A 23,918-nucleotide genomic window follows, 5' to 3' on the forward strand; every position below is an offset into this window, starting at 1 on the left:
CTTGCATGTCTCACCCGCTGAGTTTCTCTAGCATTTTTGTCTACCTTTGATTTTTTTCAGCATCTGCAGTTCTTTCTTAAACGTGATCACAGAAAGTGTGCGGCTGTGGCGGTGGCTTTGCGCTGGATGCGGTACAGCCAGAGCTCGGCCGTGTGCTTGGCGGGCCGGATGAATACGGGAAACAAATTCCGCCTGCGGGCCGGATGATTTCAGGTTATGTGCCGCATTCCGCCCGGGGGCCGTAGGTTGTTGACCCCTGTCATACAGTGTGCCCTTCGGCCCAACTTGCCCACACCGACCAACATGTCCTATCTACTTTAAACCCAGCTGCCTGCATTTGGCACATATCTCTAAACCTGTCTTATCCATGTACCTGTCTAATTGTTTCTTAAACGCTGCAATACTCACTGCTTCAACTACCTCCTCTGGCAGCTTGTTCCATACTCCCACCACCCTTTATGTGAATATTACCCCTTGGATTCCTATTAAATCTTTCCTCCTTCATCTTAAAACTGTCCTGGATCTCGATCTGATAATTAATTTTTGTTTCAACCCGCCTTCCTAGATAATTATTGAGCCAAAGAAAAATAATTTGTAATTGGTGCCGATCAGCCCAACAAGCAACTAAAGTGATTCTTCCCCCCCCTCCCCTCCTTATTGTGAACTGGTTCTTTGTGTTCTATAGAATGGAAGAGGAAACTACACACAAGAATGCAGCAATAAAGAAAATCCGTGAGCTGGAATCTCATATTAGTGAGCTGCAAGAGGATCTTGAATCTGAGAAGATGTCCAGGATCAAGGCTGATAAACAGAAGAGAGACCTGGGTGAGGAGCTGGAAGCGTTGAAAACTGAACTGGAAGATACTCTTGATTCAACAGCTGCCCAGCAGGAACTCAGGTAATTCTAGAAAGGGAATGACTATATTTGCTTGGCTTGCAGATCAGATCATGCACATCGAACTTGCAGCCTCTGCTGGTATTGTTACTTGGGTTCCCTCTGGAAATTTTACTTTAGTTTATTATTGTCACATGTACAGAAGTACAGTGAAAAGCTTTTTGTTAGCGTACTATCCAGTCAAGTAAAAGACAGTAGATGAATAAAATCAAGGTATCCACAGTGCAGAGATAAACAGGTACTGCAAAGTTTGTAACTTGGAATTTTTTGGATTGCTTAATTCTGTTAACTGTCATTAAAATGTACTAGCATTTGTGCATTGCTTTTTGGATCCGTAGGATATTTGTCTTTCCCAGCTGACCATTTTGAATGTGAAATTAGTGCAATAGGTGAAGAGCCTAGCAACTAATTTCCCATCATTTATATTAATTTATCCTGGTCAGTTGAGGGCAAAACACTGATCAAGATATCTGGTGAGCTTGTCTTCCCTTCGAATGGTACCTAGGGAGTTGTTTTTGTACGACGGATGGTCTGAGCCTGTTATTTGCAAGGTGGCACCACCAACAATGGCATTACACTAAATTGTCAGCCTTGGTGATGTGCCAAAGTTCAGCAGATGGGCTTAATGGTCTTCTGACTTAATAGACATCCAGGCTAAAAATCGTTATAAATAGTGACCTTTTTGATATTTTGAGTACTAAAAATACACTAAACTTAATTAGTGCCATCATCTGGATAAATATTAGTTTGTGACTACTTCTGTGTATTAGAATGCTTAACCTTTGGTTCTGACCTCACTCTTTTAAAAACTCTAAAGAACAAAGCGCGAGCACGAGGTGAGCCAGATGAAGAGAGTTCTGGAAGATGAAGCTAAAACCCATGAAGCGCAAATCCAAGAAATTAGACAGAAACACTCCCAGGTAGTGGAGGATCTGTCTGAGCAACTCGAGCAGACAAAACGGGTAAGTTTGTTTCTGTTGGCATCAAGTGAAGCTAATGCACGCGCGATAATGAAGCCATTTACAAAAAAAAATTACAACTGCACATTGCTTCCGTTACCTCCAAGCTGACACCATCTTGAATCAAAATTTGGCTGTTTTTTAGGGGGGAAACAAGTATTTTTTTAATGTGCAATTTATTTTATAAGAGGCAGGGAGTTATACAATACAATACAATATTTATTGTCATTTGAACCTCAGTGAGGCTCAAACGAAACTCTGTTTCTACAGCCATACAAACAAAAAAAGCGATTCCTACTAGACACAACCAAACTGTGTGAAGTTGTATTTGAGCTGCGATTTTCAAAATATCCCGCCAACAGTACTCACTCCTTTCCCAGTAACTAAGCATTGTTCACTTATTACCTTGTAAGTAGTCAAACATTAAATATCCACTAATAACAGTAAACACCAGTACATTTGGGACTATTTCGATGGCTTGAATGTGCTGGAGTAATTACATTTCCTTGCATGCTATTTATCCTGTCTGTCAGCCTATATATATTTTTTCTCCCTTTTCCATAATTTTTCTTGAAATACCTGGGCTACTTTCTCAGTCAAATAATTCCACTTTCTAACTGCTAAGGAAATGTCTCCTTTATAGACTTTATTTTTCGTGACCACTACTTTTAGAAACATAGAAATTAGGTACAGGAGTAGGCCATTCGGCCCTTCGAGCCTGCACCGCCATTCAATATGATCATGGCTGATCATCCAACTCAGTATCCCGTACCTGCCTTCTCTCCATACCCCCTGATCCCCTTAGCCACAAGGGCCACATCTAACTCCCTCTTAAATATAGCCAATGAACTGGCCTCGACTACCCTCTGTGGCAGAGAGTTCCAGAGATTCACCACTCTCTGTGTGAAAAAAGTTCTTCTCATCTCGGTTTTAAAGGATTTCCCCCTTATCCTTAAGCTGTGACCCCTTGTCCTGAACTTCCCCAACATCGGGAGAAATCTTCCTGCATCTAGCCTGTCCAACCCCTTAAGAATTTTGTAAGTTTCTATAAGATCCCCTCTCAATCTCCTAAATTCTAGAGAGTGTAAACCAAGTTTATCCAGTTTTTCTTCATAAGACAGTCCTGACATCCCAGGAATCAGTCTGGTGAACCTTCTCTGCACTCCCTCTATGGCAATAATGTCCTTTCTCAGATTTGGAGACCAAAACTGTACGCAATACTCCAGGTGTGGTCTCACCAAGACCCTGTACAACTGCAGTAGAACCTCCCTGCTCCTATGCTCAAATCCTTTTGCTATGAAATTGAAGTGGAAGCATTCCCACCACATCTACCATTTTTAACATATTCATAATTGTGAAAGGTATCTCATGGTCTATTGTCATTTTTCCAAGTTCAAGACTTGCATATTTCCACGTGACTAAGTTCAAGTTATGACAACATCATTCGAAGAACTGGAGAAATATTAAGGGGTTTTTATTTTCATTTTGTATTGTGACCAAAACGATACCTTTGGGTAGATGAACAGTAAATGATAAAGGGTTTACCATGCAGAGCACTAGATTTCCTATGCTATTTGATTGACGTAGATAATCTCATTGCTGAGAACTTGAACACTGAGTGGGGTGGGAGATTGCAACCTTCATGTGGTCCGCCCTATTTCGACGAATGCAATCAACCTGGCGTGCACAATCAAGTGAGATCAAACAGAGCAAGTTGTCCCACAACTTTAAGCTGTGCACGCCATACGCAAGAAGAAGAAGAGAACACTGAGTCAATTAACATTTGTGCAATTCATTTTGTATTGCCATGGACTGGCTTCTAACAAACCTGCTTTTCTTCCCACAGTTCAAATCTGGATTAGAGAAGACCAAACAAGTCCTGGAGAGTGAACGCAATGAACTGAGCATTGAGATAAAGAGTCTGATGCAGTCCAAGGCAGAATCTGAGCACAGACGCAAAAAACTGGAGTCCATTATGCAGGAGATGCAGGTTAAATATACAGATGGAGACCGATCTCGAAGCGAGCTCATTGAGAGAGTTGGCAAGCTTCAGGTAAAAGCACAAACTAGACGGTGCTCTTAATTATTGAGATGTATATAATGTAGCCAAGTGTGCAGATTCAACTCGGTGGTCAGGGCGCTTTAACAGTAGTTGCTAATTTATTATTCAAATATTGTGGTTAATCCTTGTTAAGTAAGTTGAACTTGGTTTACTAGTCCTGAGTGCCATAATTTTAAAGGACTCAACATTTTTAAAATAATCACTAGGTTTCAAAATTGGATGATGCTTTCAGCTTCAATTGCAGCAAGTTATTAATGATGCTCTTGTACTTAGAGAAATGAAGGCATTTGGCTTTGGGAGACATTGCCTGACCAGAAGTCAGCAAAAAGGGGACCATTGTCTTTATTTGGTGGGGTGGCATATGATACCCATTCATAACTTGCACTTCCTGTTGTGAAGTACTCCAGGCCTGATAACTGAAAGGTTTTTTTTTTGTGCAGAGTGAATTGGACAATGTTACTACCCTCATGAATCAAGCGGAGAGCAAGGTCATTAAACTGACCAAAGACTACAGCACAGTGGAATCTCATTTACAGGATGCTCAGGTATGTAAAAGAAAGAATGGATCTGGTTTTGTAAAGTCCCTTTTTCCACAATTATGAATCTTGACATATCTAATTTTAAACTACTGGCACCATTACTTAAACTACTTGATCAATGATCAATTGGAATGCACATGTTTGCTTAGAATTATAGCTATTGTTATTGCTCTTATTATTAATTTGTTCCTGTCGCAGTCATTTAGATTTGTACTTGCTTGATGATACTAGACTGGTGTCAAGCAATGCTGATAATTTTCAAATCCCTCCGCAATTGTCAGACACTTTTTGCAAAGTGACTTCAAAACAACTGGATTATCACATAAACACACCAGGTTCACTATCATTGCTTGTCAGTCACTTCAGATCCACTAATATGGTTGACATTTAACCACCCTCGAAGAAGGCTGATTAAGCCAGCCATTTCGAGGGCTGGTTAGGAATCGACAGTGGGTATTTTAAAAACTGAAATTAATTAACAGATTCTTGACTAGTAAGGGTGCCAAAGGGTATGGGAAGAAGGCAGTAGAGGATGAGGTTAATGGAAAGATAGACCAGCCATGATTGAATGTGGAATAGACTTCTTAGGACGAATGGCCTTAAGCCCCTATCCCATTGTACGAGGTAATTCAAGAGTTTTCCCCTGATCCGAACTCGGAGAATGTCCTTAGCGGGTCCATAGGAGTTCATGGATGTCTCGTAACGGCTCGTAATGCTAGCTGTAGGTACTCGGGACATCCGGTAAACTCGTGACGTATTTTCATCCCTGCAAAAAATGTCCCCGAGTAAAAAAATACTTGTGATGAGAAAAATTGTCACTTTTTACTCGTGCGAGCCGCTACGAGGCATGCGGCTACGGACATTGTCCGAGTTCGAATCGGGGGGGAAAACTCGGGCGAACACTTGAATTACCTCGTACAGTGGGACAGGGGCTTAAATCTGCTCCCATGACTTATGAACAATAAATGTCAGTCTCTGTGACGTTCTCAACCCAGCAAGTTTTTTTGACAATCTTTTCAACAATATGACACTTGAAGTTATTTTTATATTATTTTCTAAATAATAAGATGCTAATAAAAATCTTGTTGAATGATTTTTTTACACTGTTTCTAAGTAAAGCTGATTTCTAATTATCAGAAAAGCACCTCTGATACTTCATAAAATATCTTAAGGACGTGTTAAATAGAACTGGTAGCTGGCCACTCAGTAAGGTTATGGCTATTCTATTACTCAGTACCTCTTCTGTACTAACCTTCTATCCCGCACTTCCCTCTATCCGGAGAATATTAAGGAATATCAGAAAATTACTTTGATTGGTATGGTTCGTATGAATTGTTGGGCAAGCGATCAAAGGAACCGGATTTTCCCTCTGTGATCCGTTTCACTAAAATGATTAGAAATGTTAGCAATAAAGATCAGCATTCAGTTTGCAATCCTGTTTGCTTTCACTTATGTCAATTTTCTAAATTTCATATTCCGTTCAGGATCTTTGGCCAATGTTTTTATAATTATTCTTCATCAATAATACTTGCTTTATTTTTTTATTGTTAACAATGTTCTTGCAGTTAACTTGCCTATGTCCCTCTGCACAATCCTCACAGTTCACTTTCCCGTTTAGTACAACACTAGGCTTCAAAATTGGATGCTGCACTCCACCCTATCATCCATGTCTTTAATCTAGTTTTAACGAGGCTCAAATAATAGTTCTGATCTGCATGGCGCCCTTTGAGTAACAAGCTTGCTAACCTGAAGAAGGGTTTCGACCAGAAACGTTGCCTATTTCCTTCGCTCTATAGATGCTGCCTCACCCGATGAGTTTCTCCAACTACCTTTGATTTTCCAGCATCTGCAGTTCCTTAAACAGTTTCTCCAGCACTTTTGTCTACCTAGTATTTAAATAGCCTGATTTACAGGTTTGTAACAGCACATCGTAAAATCCAATTGTTGTTCGATTTTATGGTTTTGAATACTGGATTGTTTCAGGAACCAGTATACCCAGAAACACGTTAATTTTCTCCCATCACTTATGTTGTACTTCGATCTTCTTAACCCTTGTACAGGAACTCCTCCAAGAAGAGACTCGCCAGAAGTTATCATTTAGTACCAAACTGAGACATACTGAAGATGAGTTTAATCGGATTCATGAACAATTGGAGGAGGAGGAGGAAGCAAAGAGAAATTTGGAGAAACAATTTTCTGTCGTCCAGATGCAGGTAAAAACTATTTCCTGGTGCCCTTTTATTATGGAAAAGCCAACAATGACAGCCCCTCAACTCTCCTGCTGGGTGGTGGGAGGGGGGGGGGGGTAAGTTTGTTGCCCATATACCAACTTGTCTACAAGATGATTCCACAAATCATCATTGCAATTGTGAACATTGTAAGGTTCCTTCATTTCAATCTTCAGACGGGATACTTCTTCAGACTGCTTGTAGTAGGGTGGGAGAAAGCTGGATGAGAGGAGGGGGCGGGACAAAGCCTGGCAAGTGTTAGGCAGATACAGGTGAGGGGGAGGTTTTATTGGCAGATGTTTGGACAAAGACAAGACACCAAAGTGTAAGATAAGGACAGAAGAGGCATGAAATGTGGCAGGAAGGAATGTATGTAGAAGGGTAGGGGGCATTGGAAAGGGAGAAATTAGTGCAAATCCAGGTGGGGCACAAGAAAGGGGGATTAAAAAGCATTGTGAATTACTTATCTAACATTGGAGAAGTCAATGTTCTTGTCGTTGGGTGGTAAGCTACGCATTGGAATATGAGATGTTGTTCCCCAAGTTTGCGTGTGGCCTCAATTCTAGCAATGGCCTGAGACTGAGAGGTCAGACTAGGAAGGGGAGTTAAAATGGTTAACAACCAGGCAATCCAGCCAGCCATGGCAGACCGAATGCAAATGATCAGCGAAACGTGCCTAGTCTGCATTTGGTCTTGCCGATGTAAAGGAGGCCACGTTGGGAGCACTGAATGCAGTAGATGAGGTTAGAAGAGTCAAGAGAGTTTTATTGTCATGTGTCCCAGATAGGACAATGAAATTCTTGCTTGCTGCAGCACAACAGAATATGTAAATATAATATAGAACAGGAGATAAAAGTTCAGTGTGTGTGTGTGTGTGTGTGTGTATATATATGTGTGTGTATGTGTGTGTATGTATATGTATGTGTGTATATATATATATATACACATACACACACACACACACACACACACACACACACACACACACACACACACACACACACACACACACACACATATATAGACCATATAAGGTGTGTGTGAGTGTTTGCCTCACCTGGAAGTACTGCGGAGGTCCTGGATAGATTTGAGGAAGTCGGTACAGGGACGAATATTACATCTCCTTCAGTCCCTCCGCAACTCCTTGGTTACATCTATCCAGGGACCCTCGCAGCCCTTCCAGGAGAGACATCGGTTCACATGTAACACAGGATGCTGATGTGTGAGACCTCAGTGTTAACACTATCCATGAAGAAGCAGCACACTTGGTTGGCACCCCATCATGGTGCCCCCTCCAAATAACACACCACCTTGTCTTGATATATTGCCACTCCTTCCTGATCATTGACACAACAGGACTGAGGGAGTTTCTTCATGAGAAGAGCTGGAGTGGTTCAAGAAGGTGGCTCACCACAACCTTCATGTGGGTGTTTCGAGATGGGCAATAATGCTGGCCTTACCGGCAAAGACCACATTGTGCTAAATTGATAATTCTGTCTTTTGGCAAAATTGTGCTCTTATGGATAGAAGTAAAGTCAAAGCTCTACGCTTATCTTTCAGTTCATGCAATTGAACCGCCATGCCACACGCACATGAATGCACTCGCATACAGAGACAGGCAATTTTACATTTGCTAATTAACGGGCTGCAAGGATTTGGGCAGTAGAGCTATATCTAATTCTGCATTTAAGAATTTTTCCCTTTCACAAAAAGCGTTTTCTGAACTCACTCAATTTATTGCATTTTTCAGTCATTGTGTTTATAATTTTCATACTCGGTACACTAAATTATTGTTAAATTGCTATCAAATAATGCAGTTTGTGATGCAGACTAAGTAATTGAAGGCGACTTTTCATTGACTTTTGAATGATGCATTTCCAGTTGAGTGAATCAAAGAAGCGGCTGGATGATGGCTGTGCATCACTGGAGAGTGTAGAGGATGGCAAGAAGAAGGTTCTGAAAGACATGGAGCTTCTAACTCAGCGCTTCGAAGAGAAAACATCATCCTATGATAAATTGGAAAAGACCAAGAACCGTTTGCAGCAGGAGCTGGATGATATGATTGTGGGCCTGGATCACCAAAGGCAGATAGTTTCCAATCTTGAAAAGAAACAGAAGAAATTTGATCAGGTGAGTGAGAGACTCCAAGCACATCAATTAAATCATAACCCATCCAGCGGCTGTTTGCTCTTTGACAAAACAAACATAAAGTGATGAAAAGAAAATCAAAAATAAGCTCAAATGTTAAGATCATTCCAAACATTGGGAGTGATTCAGTTAGTTTAGTTTATTGTCACGTGTACAGTGAAAAACCTTTTGTTGCGTGTTAACCAGTCAGCGGAAGAACCACATGTTTACAATCGAGCCATCTACATGTGCGAAACATGATAAAGGAAATAAGGTTCAGTGCAAGATAGTCCAGTAAAGTCCGATTAAAGATAGTCCGAGAGTCACTAATGAAGTAGATAAATAAATCCGAACGGTTGATAGGATGGTTCGGTTTTAAATTGAATAAATTGGAATAGTTTTTGTTTTGCAACTTTGTTTAGAAATTCAAGCCAATTTTTAACATAATTTATAACATACCCGAAACATGCAGATCTGATCTTGCATTGTGCCCTTTGGTGTTATACAACAAAAACATAACATTGAATGGAGGATTTACCATATGAATTGGTCAGAAAAGAAGATGGAAAATAGAAATTGATGGCAGCATAAGAGCGTCAGGCAGTCCTTGATGTATAAATGGCTGAGAACTGGTAAATTGTTTGCCTAGACTTGAAATGTGTCATATTTGGGTTAACCCAAGAATATTCACTAAGGTGTTATATGAATAGTCTGAGCACTGCAATTATTCTGTGAAAGAGCTTCAATGTTAAATGGGTCATTTTAAAAAAAAAAACCATTTCAGCTGCTGGCTGAGGAAAAGAACGTTTCCTTGAAGAACTCTGAGGAGCGGGATCGTGCACAGGCTGAGGCACGCGAGAAGGAGACCAAGACACTGTCTCTCACCCGTGCCCTTGAGGAGGCGATGGATCAGAAGGTTGAGATGGAAAAAATGAATAAGCTGTTGCGTGCAGAGATGGAAGACCTCGTCAGCTCCAAGGACGATGTGGGAAAGAGTGTAAGTAGACAGCCCCTGCTGTAGGTTGCAACTGTCCTTTTCATTTCTCTACTGTGGCTACAGATCAAAACGCTATTCATTTAGGCTGTTAATTTATCAAAGCTTGATCATCCTCCCAAGGCTGTGTATTGCCAGCCAGTCACTAACACTCCTGTTTCTGCTACCAGGGTCCATTTGTTTTAGTGCAAAAATTCCAACAGCCAGTTTCCATGTGAATTTGTGCTACTTCACTTCCCAACGTACAGAGTTCTTGTCAACATTTTGAATATATAGTGATTATTTTGTATAAAATTTTGTTTTAATTTTCTGCTAGATCATTTATTGAAAAATTGTGGTTTTCTTCAATCTTTGCTGGGATATTGATCACAAATGAGCTCTTTTCGAGTCTTAGATTCATAGACATACAGTGTGGGAACAGGACCGTGGGCTCATCTTGCCCACGCCGACAAATGCAACCCACCTGCCTGCGTTTGGTTCATGTCCCTCTAAACCTATCTTATTCATGTACCTGTTCAAATGTTTCTTAAACATTGTGATAATACGTGCCTCAACTACCTCCACAGGCAGCTCATTCCATACACCGATCATCCCTTGTGTAAAAAAAAAGTTACTCCTCTGGTTCCTAAGTCTCCCCTCACCTTAAACCTATGTCCTTTGGTTCTCGATTTCCTCTACTCTGGGCAATACCTGCCTCAACTACATCCCCCGGCAGCTCGTTCCATAGGTATTGTTCTCTGCAGTGGAAAGGAATTTTCAATATGCTTGAAAGATGCCAGGGTTACAGATTGGCTCGCGTTTATATTCTGTTTATTTATCTGCAGGTACATGAGTTGGAGAAGGGGAAACGTGCTTTGGAGCAGCAGGTGGAAGAGATGAAGACTCAGCTGGAGGAGCTGGAGGATGAGCTCCAGGCCACTGAAGATGCTAAGCTACGCCTGGAAGTGAATTTGCAAGCCATGAAAGCTCAATTTGATAGGGACCTGATGGGCAAGGATGAAATGAGTGAAGAAAAGAGGAGACAACTAATTAAGCAGGCAAGTATGGCCTTACAAGTTTATAGGGGTGTGCTGATTCAAGTGGCCATGAATTTGTTGTGAATTTAGGCTTAGACTTTAGAGATACAGCGTGGAAACACGCCCTTCAGCCTACCAAATCTATGCCGACCAGTGCAGTGTATCACCCCATACACTTGCACTATTCTACACTAGGGATAATTTGCAATATTTTTACCAAAGCCAATTAACCAACAAACCTATACATCTTTGGAGTGTGGGAGGAAACCAGAGCACCCGGAGAAAACCCACACGGTAACAGGGAGAATGTACAAACTCCGTACAGATAGTGCCCGTAGTCTGGATCGAACCCGAGTCTCTGGCGCTGTCAGGCAGCAACTCTACCGCTGCGTCACTATGCCGCCAAGTTATCGGCAAAGGATTGGAGATGTTGGATTGTTTTGCTATGGAGGAAGGAATGGAGAGAGGAGATTGGGTTTACAAGTTTATGAACATCCATAAAGCTGTCCAGGCTATACTATAATGAATAATCAAAATATAGAACTCATGCTAAAAATCAGGATGGTTGAAGAAAAATTAGGTAAGGTTTATGTTTTTTGAGAAAGCATTTGAAACAACAACACAATTAGATCTTCTGCAAAGAAAAGTGAACCGAGTTGTGCAGAATAGTTACAGTTTATGGAAAAGGGACCCGCATGTTGGACCAACTGGCCTTTTTCCCCCAGTCATTTTGAGAAACTTTTAGTGTGTTGGAAAAAAAACCCAATTGGGTTTGGTTGTGACGTTTTATCCAATCCAAATAGTAACTTTTATAATCTTCTGCTCCCACGTTCCAGGTGCGTGAGATGGAGGCAGAGCTGGAAGATGAGCGAAAGCAGCGGTCAATGGCTGTTACCACCAAGAAAAAGTTGGAGATGGATTTCAAGGATTTGGAGGGACAAATTGAAGCTTCGAACAAGGGCCGTGATGAAGCCATAAAGCATCTTCGCAAACTGCAGGTAAGCACTAACAACCATTATGGGGAAAGGATGAAGCTCTCAAAGCCAGTCCCTGAAGCCAGATCACTGATGTTTATGGAAGAAAGTTCATCTGCCTAACAGATATAACAATGAATACCAGTTTCTCATTTAAGATGGAACCAAGCGCAGTTTTACGCCATTTTCTAATGATGTGTAAAAATCACATAAATGTGCAGGCTTAAATCATTGTTAGGTACTATTAAAATATAACCATGTCTGACAATCATCTTTTTACTAGCTGAATTAGTCACATTTAAAATGTATTTGTAAGTTTAGAATGAATAATTGTATGCTACAGTATTAGATTAGAAACTAATATCCCTGATTCAGTGACCAAGTCTGAAGAAGGGTTTCGGCCCGAAACGTCGCCTATTTCCTTCGCTCCATAGATGCTGCTGCACCCGCTGCGTTTCTCCAGTACTTTTGTGTACCTTCGATTTTCCAGCATCTGCAGTTCCTTCTTAAACACCAAGCGTATGATACTTGAATCGGCTTGGCTTCAGTTCAAAGCCCAGCTACTTTTATTAAAAATGACTGTACACAAACCTGGCACTGAATGCCTTTTAAACACTTGGACATAGTCCGCAGTGATCATATATTTTGCCACTAATCAAGTTTTACTTCAATCGAGCCAAACCCAGCTGTGTTTCTGTTTAATGGCAAGAAATTAATGTCTTGGTAATGTTTGTTAATTGAACTACTAATTAAAATATGGGGGTCTATATTTAGAGATAATGAGGCTTGGAAAACTCTCACTTGGAATCCTTTAATTGGCAAATTATTATTGCTCTTGACATCCTGCCATTTATTAGTGCTGGTGAGCTCCAAAGGTAACAATGATTATTTTAAGGCGTATGTTTAATCTAACTAGAATGTTTTAGACGTCCATCTCGCAACAGAACGTTAGCCCGTTCCTTCAGTTCATTTATTGTAGCAGCTGGGAAATGTAACTACTCCGAAATGCTTATGTTCTATTTATTTCTGCTTTTAGAAGCACTTGCGACCGCAAGAGTTTCATTTAGGTTTAGTTTAGAGAAGCGCGGAAACGGGCCCTTTAGCCCACTGAGTCTATATTATACTCTCTAGAATTTAGAAGATTGAGAGGGGATCTTATAGAAACTTACAAAATTCTTAAGGGGTTGGACAGGCTAGATGCAGGAAGATTGTTCCCGATGTTAGGGAATCCCAGGACAAGGGGTCACAGCTTAAGGATAAAGGGGAAATCCTTTAAAAACCGAGATGAGAAGAACTTTTTTCACACAGAGAGTGGTGAATCTCTGGAACTCTCTGCCACAGAGGGTAGTTGAGGCCAGTTCATTGGCTATATTTAAGAGGGAGTTAGATGTGGCCCTTGTGGCTAAGGGGATCAGGGGGTATGGAGAGAAGGCAGGTACGGGATACTGAGTTGGATGATCAGCCATGATCATATTGAATGGCGGTGCAGGCTCGAAGGGCCGAATGGCCTACTCCTGCACCTAATTTCTATGTTTCTATGAGTCCACGCTCCGTACTCCGCACTGTTCTGCACATGAGGGACAATTTACTGAAGCCAAATTTGCTTCATGTCTTTGGAGTGTGGGAAGAAACCAGAGCACCTGGGGTAAACCCACGTGATCACGGGAAGAACGTCCGAACTCCATACAAACAGCACCCATGGTCAGGATCAAAACCGGGTCTCTGGCGCTTTAAGGCAATAACTCCACCACTGTGCATCGTGCATTAGTCCGGCTCAGATGAAAGACGGGATATTTAAATTTTTCTAGAAATTCTTCTCCGTGTGGTGCCCAGATGACAGGTGGCATCTAACTTGTTTGTCAAAAATTTGCATGCAAGGAACCAAGATGTTGCTCAGTTGTCAGCGAAATTGTACTGTGTGAGTGCTGGTGTTAAATACAGTATCACTCAATCTAACCTGGCACATCTAGTGCCTGTCTCGTACGTGAAATCTTTGATGTTTTTTATTGTCGTTGCCATCTACAGACTCAGCTGAAAGACTACCAGCGTGAATTGGACGACGCTCGTAACTCTCGAGAAGAAATCCTAACCCTGTCCAAAGAAACTGAGAAAAAACTGAAGCAATTCGAGGCTGAAATGATTCATTTTCAGGAGGTATGGCAGCAAATGATCATATTGAATGGCGGTGCAGGCTTGAAGGGCCGAATGGCCTACTCCTGCACCTAATTTCTACGTTTCTAAATAAGCAGGGGAATGAATAACTGAGGAATTCCATGAGACACGATGAGCAGATATTGGAACAGAAGACGGTTCTTACTTTGTTCCTCACTGATGTTGATCTCAAACATGTGAGCTACTGGGTGATTTAAATTATAAGACATGGGAGCAGATTTAAGTCATTCAGCCGATCGAGTCTGCTCTGCCATTTGATCAGGGCTGATCAATTTTTCCCCCTCAACCCCGTTCTCCTGCCTTAATCCTGTCTCCTTTGACGTCCCTATTAGTCGAGAACTTATCAATCTCTTCTTTTAAAATACCTAATGACTGGGCCTCCACACACTTCTGTGGCAATGAATAGCACAGATTCACCACTCTCTGGCTGAAATTCCTCCTTGTCTCCATTCTAAAGGTACATACTTTTATTCTGAGGCTGTGCCCATTGGTCCTAGACTCCACTTTTTGAAACCTACTCTCCACATCCATTCTATCCATCTAGGCCTTTCATTATTTGGCAAGTTTCAATGAGATCACCCCTCATCCTTTGGAACTCCAGCGAGTACAGGCCCAGAGTCATCAAACGTTAATCCAATCCTCCCCAAGGTAATTCTTGTAAACCTCCTCTGGACCCACTCCACACCAGCAGATCCTTCCTCAGATATGGGGCCCAGAACTGCTCACAATGACCAGTGCTTTTTCAAGCCTTGGTTTTCTATGCTAGTGCTCTTGAAATGAATGCTGACATTGCATTTGCCTTCCTTACTACCTGCCTAACCTGTAAGTTAAACTTTTGGCAACCCTGTACCAGCACTTCCAGGTCCCTTTACACCTCGTCATTCCTGATTCCGCTCCCCATTTAGAAAATGGTCTACGGCTTTATTCCTTCGACCAACGTGCATGACCGTACGCCGAGCTGTACATTCCTATTTACAAGCCCAATTCCACCTGTGTGAGATATAATAATCAACTGCCATTTGCCATCAATTAAAGTTGTATATTCTAGTTGATGTCCTTCCCACTCCAAATGCAAGAAAAGTCTACTAGCTTTGTGCAGAAATGCAATGACTTCATTTTGCTATGCATAATAAGGTTTGTGTGAGCACAAACTTGTTTAACCACATGCAAATAACGATATTTGAGTAGCACCTAGGTAAATCTGTCCAAATAATGACACCAGGATAATCTACTCAATAGTCGTTGTGCTAAACAAAGTTTATTTTGGAGGCATGTCGGTACTTTCACGACCCTTGGGTAGAATAACATGAAAGTCTAGTTTCTAATTTGGAAGCTAACAGCGAATGCAAAGGAGGCTGAATTTGGGAGAGTGCAGATGAGATTTGCAAGCAGGTGGGCAAGATGGGTTGTAAAACTAGCCAAAGGTGATAAGAGCAGAATTCGGTAATTCGGCCCATCAAGTCTACTCCACGATTCAATCATGGCTGATCTATCACTCTCCTAACCCCATTCTCCTGCCTGCTCCCCAAAACCCCTAACACCCCATACTAATCAATCCCTGCCTTAAAAAATATCCATTGACTTGGCCTCCATAGCCCACTGTGGCAAAAAAAATCCACAGATTCACCATCCTCTGATTAAAGAAATTTCTACTCATCTCCTTCCTAAAGGAGCGTCCTGTAATTCTGAGGCCGTGATCTCTAGTCCTAAACTCTCTCACTGTGGAAGCATCCTCTCTGCATCCACTCTATTCAGGTCTTTTGTTTTTCAAGGAGGTACCCCCCAATCATCCTTCTAAACAGCAATAAGTTTTTTTTTTAAATCACAATTTCGAAAGTTAATCTTGATTAGCAAGCATGGGTGGTGTTGAAGCCATCTGTGGGGTCAACTCTGTGGGGTTGGCTAACTGGACATTAACAGATGATTGAATAAGAAAGGCTGTTTATGTATCCATTGAATCTAGAGATACAGATATGGATGGCTGTTTTGCCACAGGTAGGCTGAAATAGGGCAGGTCAGAAATCTAACAGATTAAAAGTAGTGATTTAAGGTCTAAGCCTACCCAGGTACAATGTAACACCAAGGTCATATATATACAAGACATTGTGAAGGTCATAGTTTTAAATTTTTAAATGCTGGTTTGTGGAGTTTTAGCAAAAATATTTAAATATGCAAAAACCTTTTGAACTCGTAACTTGTTTGTTCACAAAACAAATGATTGCGTAACTTTGCATTCTGCATGACATATTCATGCAAATAATTTGCGCTTCCCTTTGTAAAAATCATGTCTGGTGTATATATTAACTGGGCATAGTCCACGAATACCTCAACTTAAGTGAAAGCGCACAGTGGTCTCTGGAATTGAAGAGCTGGAAAAACATTCCACAGTGAAGCATGTAGAGGTATATCTAACGTGCAGGTTTCAGCTTTATTTGGATGCCGTTTTAATTCATCACATTAATTGCAAGTAACATGAATATCATCATCTCACATCGAGAATAATTTTTCATTTAATTAATCTAGGAACTTGCTGCAGCCGAGCGTGCAAAGCGGCAAATGCAGCAGGAAAGAGATGAACTTGCTGAAGAGATTGCGACCAACTGTTCTGGAAAGTACGTGCTTATCTTAAGTGGAGCTTTGTTCTTTCAGCATTATTCTTCCATGGGTGTCACTGGCAAAGCCAGCCTTTTTTTCCTGTTCCTAATTGGAAAATATTAATAAATTGTTACAAGGTACTTGCTCAGTGCAGTTGTGCAAGTAGCTTCATAATTTTCATGGGTTGTCAATCATATTTACACGTTAAGATGGTCTGCCGAAGGGCTTGTTTCCGCGCTGTACCTCTGCACAAAACTAAAAGGGTCATTTACATCACTAAGAGCTTCAGTCATGCTGTATCCAGATGCTTTGACCTGGATATTGTTGAGTTTCTTAAGTTGCTTAAAATTGTTTAGAGCGACACCCTACAAAATGTTGAATGTGAGGCTTCCAGCAGTGGGAATGGCATTAAAAAGACATACGCAGGTAGCTGGGATTGGTATTGCGGATGAAGGAAGAGCAATGCTGTCACATGCACTTGTAGGGGTCAATTTGTGAGAGATTATCATCTTGGAATAGGGTCAGTAGACATTTTCTGAACCGGCCGTGACATTTGTTGCAGTGGTTGTACTTGGTAGAGCATGCTAACTGTTGCTTTTGGACTCATTTTAAGCCAATGTCATTATTATTATTATTTTTTTTTACATAGGTCTTTGGCTCTTGATGAGAAGAGGCGCCTTGAGGCCAGGATTGCTCAGCTGGAAGAAGAAGTAGAAGAGGAGCAAACAAATGCTGAAATGGCCAACGATAGACTCAAGAAAGCCAATCTCCAGGTATATCCCCCATTATTCTGGTGATGCGAATTACATTGTGTGTAGTTTCACTGGAAGGGGAAGATTACTCTACATTTGCTTCCCAGAGCAAATTAGTCATTTGGTTAGTTCAACTGTAAACTATGGGAATGATTGAAGGAATGTTTGGCATAATTTTAGTATATTTTTATATATATTTATGTACAGGATGACTAAATAGCAGCACATTATGTTTGTAATAATAAAGTCCAGGCTGTCGATTCATACGGCGTGGAAACAGGCCCTCCAGCCCACCAAGTACTCGTCATCTGTCAAGCATCCATTTACATTATCCAATATTAATCCTACATTTCCCACATTCTCATAGTCCCCCGCGCGTCTGATTCTGCACTCAAACTACACTCTAAAAATAACCTGTTGTGGTCAGTAAATGCATCAACCTGTATATTTGAGAGATGGGAAGAAACTGGGGGGACAAACTTCACATGATAGCTCTAGAAGCCAAGATTGAACCTGCATCATTGGACCTGTTGGGCAACTAGGGTATTGTCTATGGCACTGTGCCTCTCCAAACTCTCTTTTCAAATTGACATTGTGGCATTTTACTGTACATATTTTTTAACTTCCCAGCTAGTTCCTAGAATGCCTGAACTTCAGTGTTATTGTTGACTAATCTAAATAAATAATCATGAGTTGACCTTGATTTGTAGATGTCTATGGATTGCACAGTTTCTACAGACATTGTAAAACTCTGTTTTTAAAACTACTGCAATCCTTGTGTTTGCCATTGGATTTTTAAAATATTATAGATTATCTGTAGAGAATTAGCTGAAGTGCTTTCCTAAACCTAAGCTCTGGTGCCGTAGAACTTAAGTGGATATATATTTGCAAAAATAATGGTTTATGAGATTTCTGTGGGTAATGATAGCCAAAGGAATTTTGCTGTGTAATCGTGGAAAAAACAAACTGGAGTTGGACTTTGTGCTGAGAGTATTTAGCTCTTCTATTGATTTTGTTCAACAGGTTGATCAAATCAATGCAGATCTTTCTGCGGAACGCAGCAATGCTCAGAAGGCAGAAAATGCTCGCCAGCAGTTCGATCGTCAGAACAAGGATCTGAAAGCCAAGTTGCAGGAGATGGAGAATGTGGTCAGATCCAAGTACAAAGCCAGCCTTGCAGCAATGGAAGCAAAGGTGTCTCAGCTAGAGGAGCAACTTGATTTAGAAACACGGTAAAAATAAAAAAATTGAACTAAAGCGTATTTTAAACATAGGAACATAGAAAATAGGTGCAGGAGTAGGCCCTTCGAGCCTGCACCGCCATTCGATATGATCATGGCTGATCATCCAACTCAGTATCCCAACCCTGCCTTCTCTCCATACCCCCTGATCCCTTTAGCCACAAGGGCCACATCTAATTCCCTCTTAAATATAGCCAATGAACTGGCCTCAACTATCTTCTGTGGCAGAGAATTCCACAGATTCACCACTCTCTGTGTAAAAAATGATTTTCTCATCTCGGTCCTAAAAGACTTCCCTCTTATCCTTAAACTGTGACCCATAGTTCTGGACTTCCCCAACATCGGGAATAATCTTCCTGCATCTAGCCTGTCCAACCGCTTAAGAATTTTGTAAGTTTCTATAAGATCCCCCCTCAATCTTCTAAATTCTAGCATGTACAAGCCAAGTCTATCCTGTCTTTCTTCATATGAAAGTCCTGACATCCCAGGAATCAGACTGGTGAACCTTCTCTGTACTCCCTCTATGGCAAGAATGTCTTTCCTCAGATTAGGATACCAAAACTGTACGCAGTACTCCAGTTGTGGTCTCACCAAGACCCTGTACAACTGCAGTAGAACCTCCCTGCTCTTGGGAAGCAAGTGCCAGATCAATACATTTTTAAAACTTAATCTAAACAAAATATTCAAAGCAACTAAACCTATAATCTGTCCCAACTATAGATGGGCTCCTTCAGTCTACAAGGCGTGTTGAGGAAATGTTGCATTTATATATAGCCATGTTAAATTAGCATAGTTATGAAAATGGGTGACAGTTCCCATGGTAAAGCATTTTGAGCCTGCCCGCTTTTTAACAAAAATTGCCTGTAGACCGCAACTTGAAGGCATAAGTATTTGTGAAAATAATTTTTAGAAATGAGATTCTGTGGTTCAAGATGAAAGGAAGCACGTCTTGCCAAACCCAGATCCTCTGATGTGGTGCATCAGAGTAAGAAAAGACAAAATAAAACTTGAGGCATTTACAGAAAGGCTAGATGTGTATAGCACATTTGGGATGGGGAAATTAGGAGGATAAGGAAACTGTTTGGGAAAAATTGCGATCAATTAATAGAAAATTCAAAGATGTATAGGAAGGAGCTGCAGATGCTGGTTTACATCGAAGATAAATGCAAAAACCTTGCCTGTTCTTTGTACTCTTCCATTATTCGTTTCCCACAATAGGTGCAGGAGTAGGTCATTTGGCCCTTCGAGCCAGCACCGCCATTCAATGTGATCATGGCTGATCATCCACAATCAGTACCCCGTTCCTGCCTTCTCCCCATATCCCCTGACTCTGCTATCTTTAAGAACCGTATCTAGCTCTCTCTTGAAAACATCCAGAGAACCTGCCTCCACCGCCCTCTGAGGCAGAGAATTCCACAGACTCACCACTCTCTGTTACATCCCAGGTGATCCTGTATATGAAGGCATGGGTTTAGAGGACTGTGTCTTGCAGTCTAATGTTCTTCAGTAACTCCTGGGGAATTAAAGCAAGATCCCTCTTTGGGTAGAAATGGGTTAGGTTTGCCTGTTACGTTCTGAAGGTCAATTGACTATCCACATTACCAGTGTGTAGGAAGGCACAGCAGATGCTGGTTTAAACCCAAGATAGACATAAAAAACTGGAGTAACTTGGCGGGTCAGTCAGCATCTCTGGAGGAAACGAAAAACGTGTGACCTTTCGGGCCAATACCCTTCAAATCAGGGCTTGCATGAATGCAAATGTTGTTGGCACCTATTATTTTTGAGTAAGGGTGAGAATCTTGGTGGTGGTGGGATGGGAAAGAGCACAAACTTGTAAACTAACTTTTAATGTTTTGTCTGACCAGGGAAAGGCAAGCTGCCAATAAACTGCTGCGTCGTTCAGAAAAGAAGTTGAAGGAGGGAATACTGCAAATAGAGGATGAGAGGCGCAATTCTGATCAATACAAAGACCAGGTCAGTTGCAGATTTTATTAAACATCTGTTAACTGAATTTGTTTCATTCTGCCCCATTCTGCGTACTTGACAGAAATATGTTTTGCTCACCTTTAAAACCTCTATCAAAGATGACCAGCACCCAGTTCTGCCCTACCTTCTCCCTTCAAGATTGTGATTCCAAAACTAACTTTAAATTGTTAGTTTTTATTGATTGTACCACTTCCCAAGTCTAGTGGTAACATCCTGAATATGGGTTTCTGCAGCAGATAGACCGAGGTGTGGGCAAAATTGGGGAAGTTAATGGTGGAAGTAGGTATACCAAGTGAGGAAGCTGTTTATGTTTCCATTAAGGACTGACCACATTATGGTTGTCAGCAGTCTAGCTCTGTTCCTGGCAGTTGTTAGAGTGGAATATGGTTAGGTGTGTGTGGCATAGATGAATGGAATGGAATGGATTGCATTGACAGCTAGTCACAGTCCTCTAGAGAACTGCTGGTATGTTGCAGTGCCTGCAACAATGTGTTCCAAGCTTGCCTACCTCAAGTCTGATTGCACCAGTGTTTTTTCAATCACACTTTTTGACGCATCAACAGATGACGCGGCTTATGTAATAAAGAATCGCGATGAGGGACATTTTTCAGGAATGCAGCTCGGTTGCCGGGTTTCTGAACGGTCCCTCCCATAAGGATGGTACTGTTTGATTCACCTCTATCCCACTGAGGACATTGGGCTTTGTCTGAGGGACTGATGCATTACGATGCTGAGAATGATATTCTGCACTCTGCATCTTCCCCTTTGCTTTATCTATTGTACTTGAGTTTGAAATAATTATCTGTGTGATATATTTGATCTGTTTGGATAACAAGCAAAACAGAGCTTCCCACTCACTGTTCCACGGTACATGTGACAATAATGCTGCCGTACTTTGATAAAAGGAAGCAACTGACAGAAAGGCGTTATATTGTAAATGAGGAAAAATGTATTTTTCTTTCAGCTCTGTCTGAAGGAATTCCTTACTTCTCTGGTATAAATATTTTCAAATTGCACTCAGAGAAGGCTTATTTTGTTCACCATTGTGTAGAGCATATCACAAATACCTTAAAACAAGCAATAACTCCATGTTGACAACATTGTTGGTTGCTTCCTTTTGTCAAATTAGGGCAGAATAGATCTAACCCCACCCCCCCCCCCCCCCCCCCCGCCAAAAAATCTCAAAGTAACGCGCGGACCACGTATTTTACCATAATTTTGTTTTTCCCAATTGCTTCAACTGGAGGTTCTACTGCGGTTGTACAGGGTCTTGGTGAGGCCACACCTGGAGTATTGCGTACAGTTTTGGTCTCCTAATCTGACGAAACATTCTTGCCATAGAGTGAGTACAGAGAAGGTTCACCAGACTGATTCCTGGAATGTCAGGACTTTCATATGAAGAAAGACTGGATAGACTTGGCTTGTACTCGCTAGAATTTAGAAGATTGAGGAGGTTTCTTATAGAAACTTACACAATTCTTAAGGGGTTGGAACAGGCTAGATGCAGGAAGATTGTTCCCGATGTTGGGGAAGTCTAGAACAAGGGGTTCACAGTTTAAGGATAAGGGGGAAATCTTTTAGAAAAACATGAGGAAAACATTTTTCACACAGAGTGGTGAATCTGTGGAATTCTCTGCCACAGAAGGTATTTGAGGCCAGTTCATTGGCTATATTTAAGAGGGAGTTAGATGTGGCCCTTGTAGCTAAAGGTATCAGGGGGTATGGAGAGAAGGCAGGTACAGGATACTGAGTTGGATGATCAGCCATGATCATATTGAATGGCGGTGCAGGCTCGAAGGGCTGAATGGCCTACTCCTGCACCTCTTTTCTATGTTTCTGCCTTTATCTGATCGTCAAGAGGAGTTTAAAAATGGGAGGCAAGGGCTGTTGACTGTTTGCATTGTCAACAGGTCATTGGGGCTGCCCATGTGTGGGGCATAGGTATCTGTCATGCACAGCTTGGTTGAGTTGGCATGAGTGAAACGGAAGGAAGAAGACACTTGAGTGCAGGTTGAAGACGGGGACATTGGTGACCGCCTCTCTAGAAACGATAACGGGAATTGTAAAAGCATTACTTTGCTTCCTCAAGTTGTGTTTTAGTTGTTTCTCAAACAAACCGGGCTGCTCGTTCAGTATAGAGATGACAAGTTATTTGCTCACTTTTATCTTCTAGGTTGAGAAAGCCAATTCCCGTGTGAAGCAGTTGAAGCGACAACTGGAGGAAGCTGAAGAGGAAGCCCAGCGTGCTAATGCTTCACGCAGAAAGCTGCAGAGGGAGCTGGAAGATACTAGTGAAACTGCAGATGCAATGACCCGCGAGGTCAGCACGCTCAAGAACAAGCTGAGGTAAGAGAGTGTGCTTCGTTCAGCACTAGACGTGGAACAACCTGATGTTGAGCCCATAGAACGTTGCGGTATGTTTGGTTGTTCTCCTAACGTATATCATCTCTCGTGCATGGCTACATTCACACGTAGAAGGGAAAAGAGATGCATGGCCTGTATATTGGATCCTCTAGTGAAACCCAATGCAAAATGTTCATTTAGAAAGCAACAAAAGTAAAAGTCTATTAAACTTAAGCAGTACCCAAACAAATAGTGATGCAGCGGTAGAGCTTAGTTTAGTTTAGAGATACAGCACAAAACAGGCCCGTCGGCCCACCAAGTCCACACCGACCAGCGATCCCCACACTATCCTACACATACTAGGGCAATTTTCCACATACACCAAACCAATTAACCTACAAAACCTGCAGTGTGCGAGGAAACCGAAGATCTTGGAGAAAACCCACGCAGGTCACGGGGAGAAATATTTTAATTCAAATATTGTCTTTTGGAATTAACTTTAGAGGTCCATGGTGTAAGGAAAATACCTTACTAGTTTTCTTTCTTTTAAAATCTTTTTATTAATTTTTCAAAAACAAAAAATGATGCTAAACATAACAGTGATATTGATACATAGGGATCAGGATTACATTAACAACAAATGTAACCTAAATAGATATCCAGTGTCAAAATACACATTGGGTATAGACCTCCAGGTCTCGATGTAAGTATAGATAAACGGTTAAAAGAGAACTTGGATATATAAAAACAAAAACATAAAAAGAAGAGAGAAAGAAAGGAGAAAAACAAAAACCCCATAAGCGAATCAAAACAAAACAGAATCTGGGCTGCAAAAAATGTCAACAGTTTAGACCCCTGTTTGTCGTCAAATCCGTTCCACCATATAAAGGTAAAAAATGATTATAACGGTTGGAGAGGGAACAATTTATATTGTGTGAAAATATTGAATAAATCTTCCCCAAGCCCTATCAAAACCTTACTAGTTTTAATGATCCCAAGTTTCTTTTCCCATTTATAGATGCAATGAGCAGCTAT

The 23,918-nt window shown here is 41.3% G+C and overlaps 1 protein-coding gene across 4 annotated transcripts in view; it reads left to right on the forward strand.

Annotated features, from left to right (window-relative positions):
- The window catches only part of LOC129713774 (myosin-9-like), a 102,692-nt gene that overhangs the window by 76,521 nt on the left and 2,253 nt on the right, over positions 1 to 23,918 (forward strand). For all 4 annotated transcript variants that reach the window (XM_055663069.1, XM_055663070.1, XM_055663071.1 and 1 more), the window contains 15 exons: positions 686 to 898; positions 1,713 to 1,857; positions 3,701 to 3,907; positions 4,357 to 4,461; positions 6,516 to 6,668; positions 8,565 to 8,813; positions 9,595 to 9,807; positions 10,629 to 10,841; positions 11,657 to 11,818; positions 13,820 to 13,948; positions 16,490 to 16,578; positions 17,211 to 17,334; positions 18,337 to 18,545; positions 20,420 to 20,528; positions 22,714 to 22,886. In XM_055663069.1, the coding sequence (XP_055519044.1) occupies positions 686 to 898; positions 1,713 to 1,857; positions 3,701 to 3,907; positions 4,357 to 4,461; positions 6,516 to 6,668; positions 8,565 to 8,813; positions 9,595 to 9,807; positions 10,629 to 10,841; positions 11,657 to 11,818; positions 13,820 to 13,948; positions 16,490 to 16,578; positions 17,211 to 17,334; positions 18,337 to 18,545; positions 20,420 to 20,528; positions 22,714 to 22,886 (2,493 nt within the window). The remainder of the gene's footprint in view (positions 1 to 685; positions 899 to 1,712; positions 1,858 to 3,700; positions 3,908 to 4,356; positions 4,462 to 6,515; positions 6,669 to 8,564; positions 8,814 to 9,594; positions 9,808 to 10,628; positions 10,842 to 11,656; positions 11,819 to 13,819; positions 13,949 to 16,489; positions 16,579 to 17,210; positions 17,335 to 18,336; positions 18,546 to 20,419; positions 20,529 to 22,713; positions 22,887 to 23,918) is intronic.

This window comes from Leucoraja erinacea, chromosome 37, assembly GCF_028641065.1.
Source record: "Leucoraja erinacea ecotype New England chromosome 37, Leri_hhj_1, whole genome shotgun sequence".
Classification (NCBI taxonomy): domain Eukaryota; kingdom Metazoa; phylum Chordata; class Chondrichthyes; order Rajiformes; family Rajidae; genus Leucoraja; species Leucoraja erinaceus.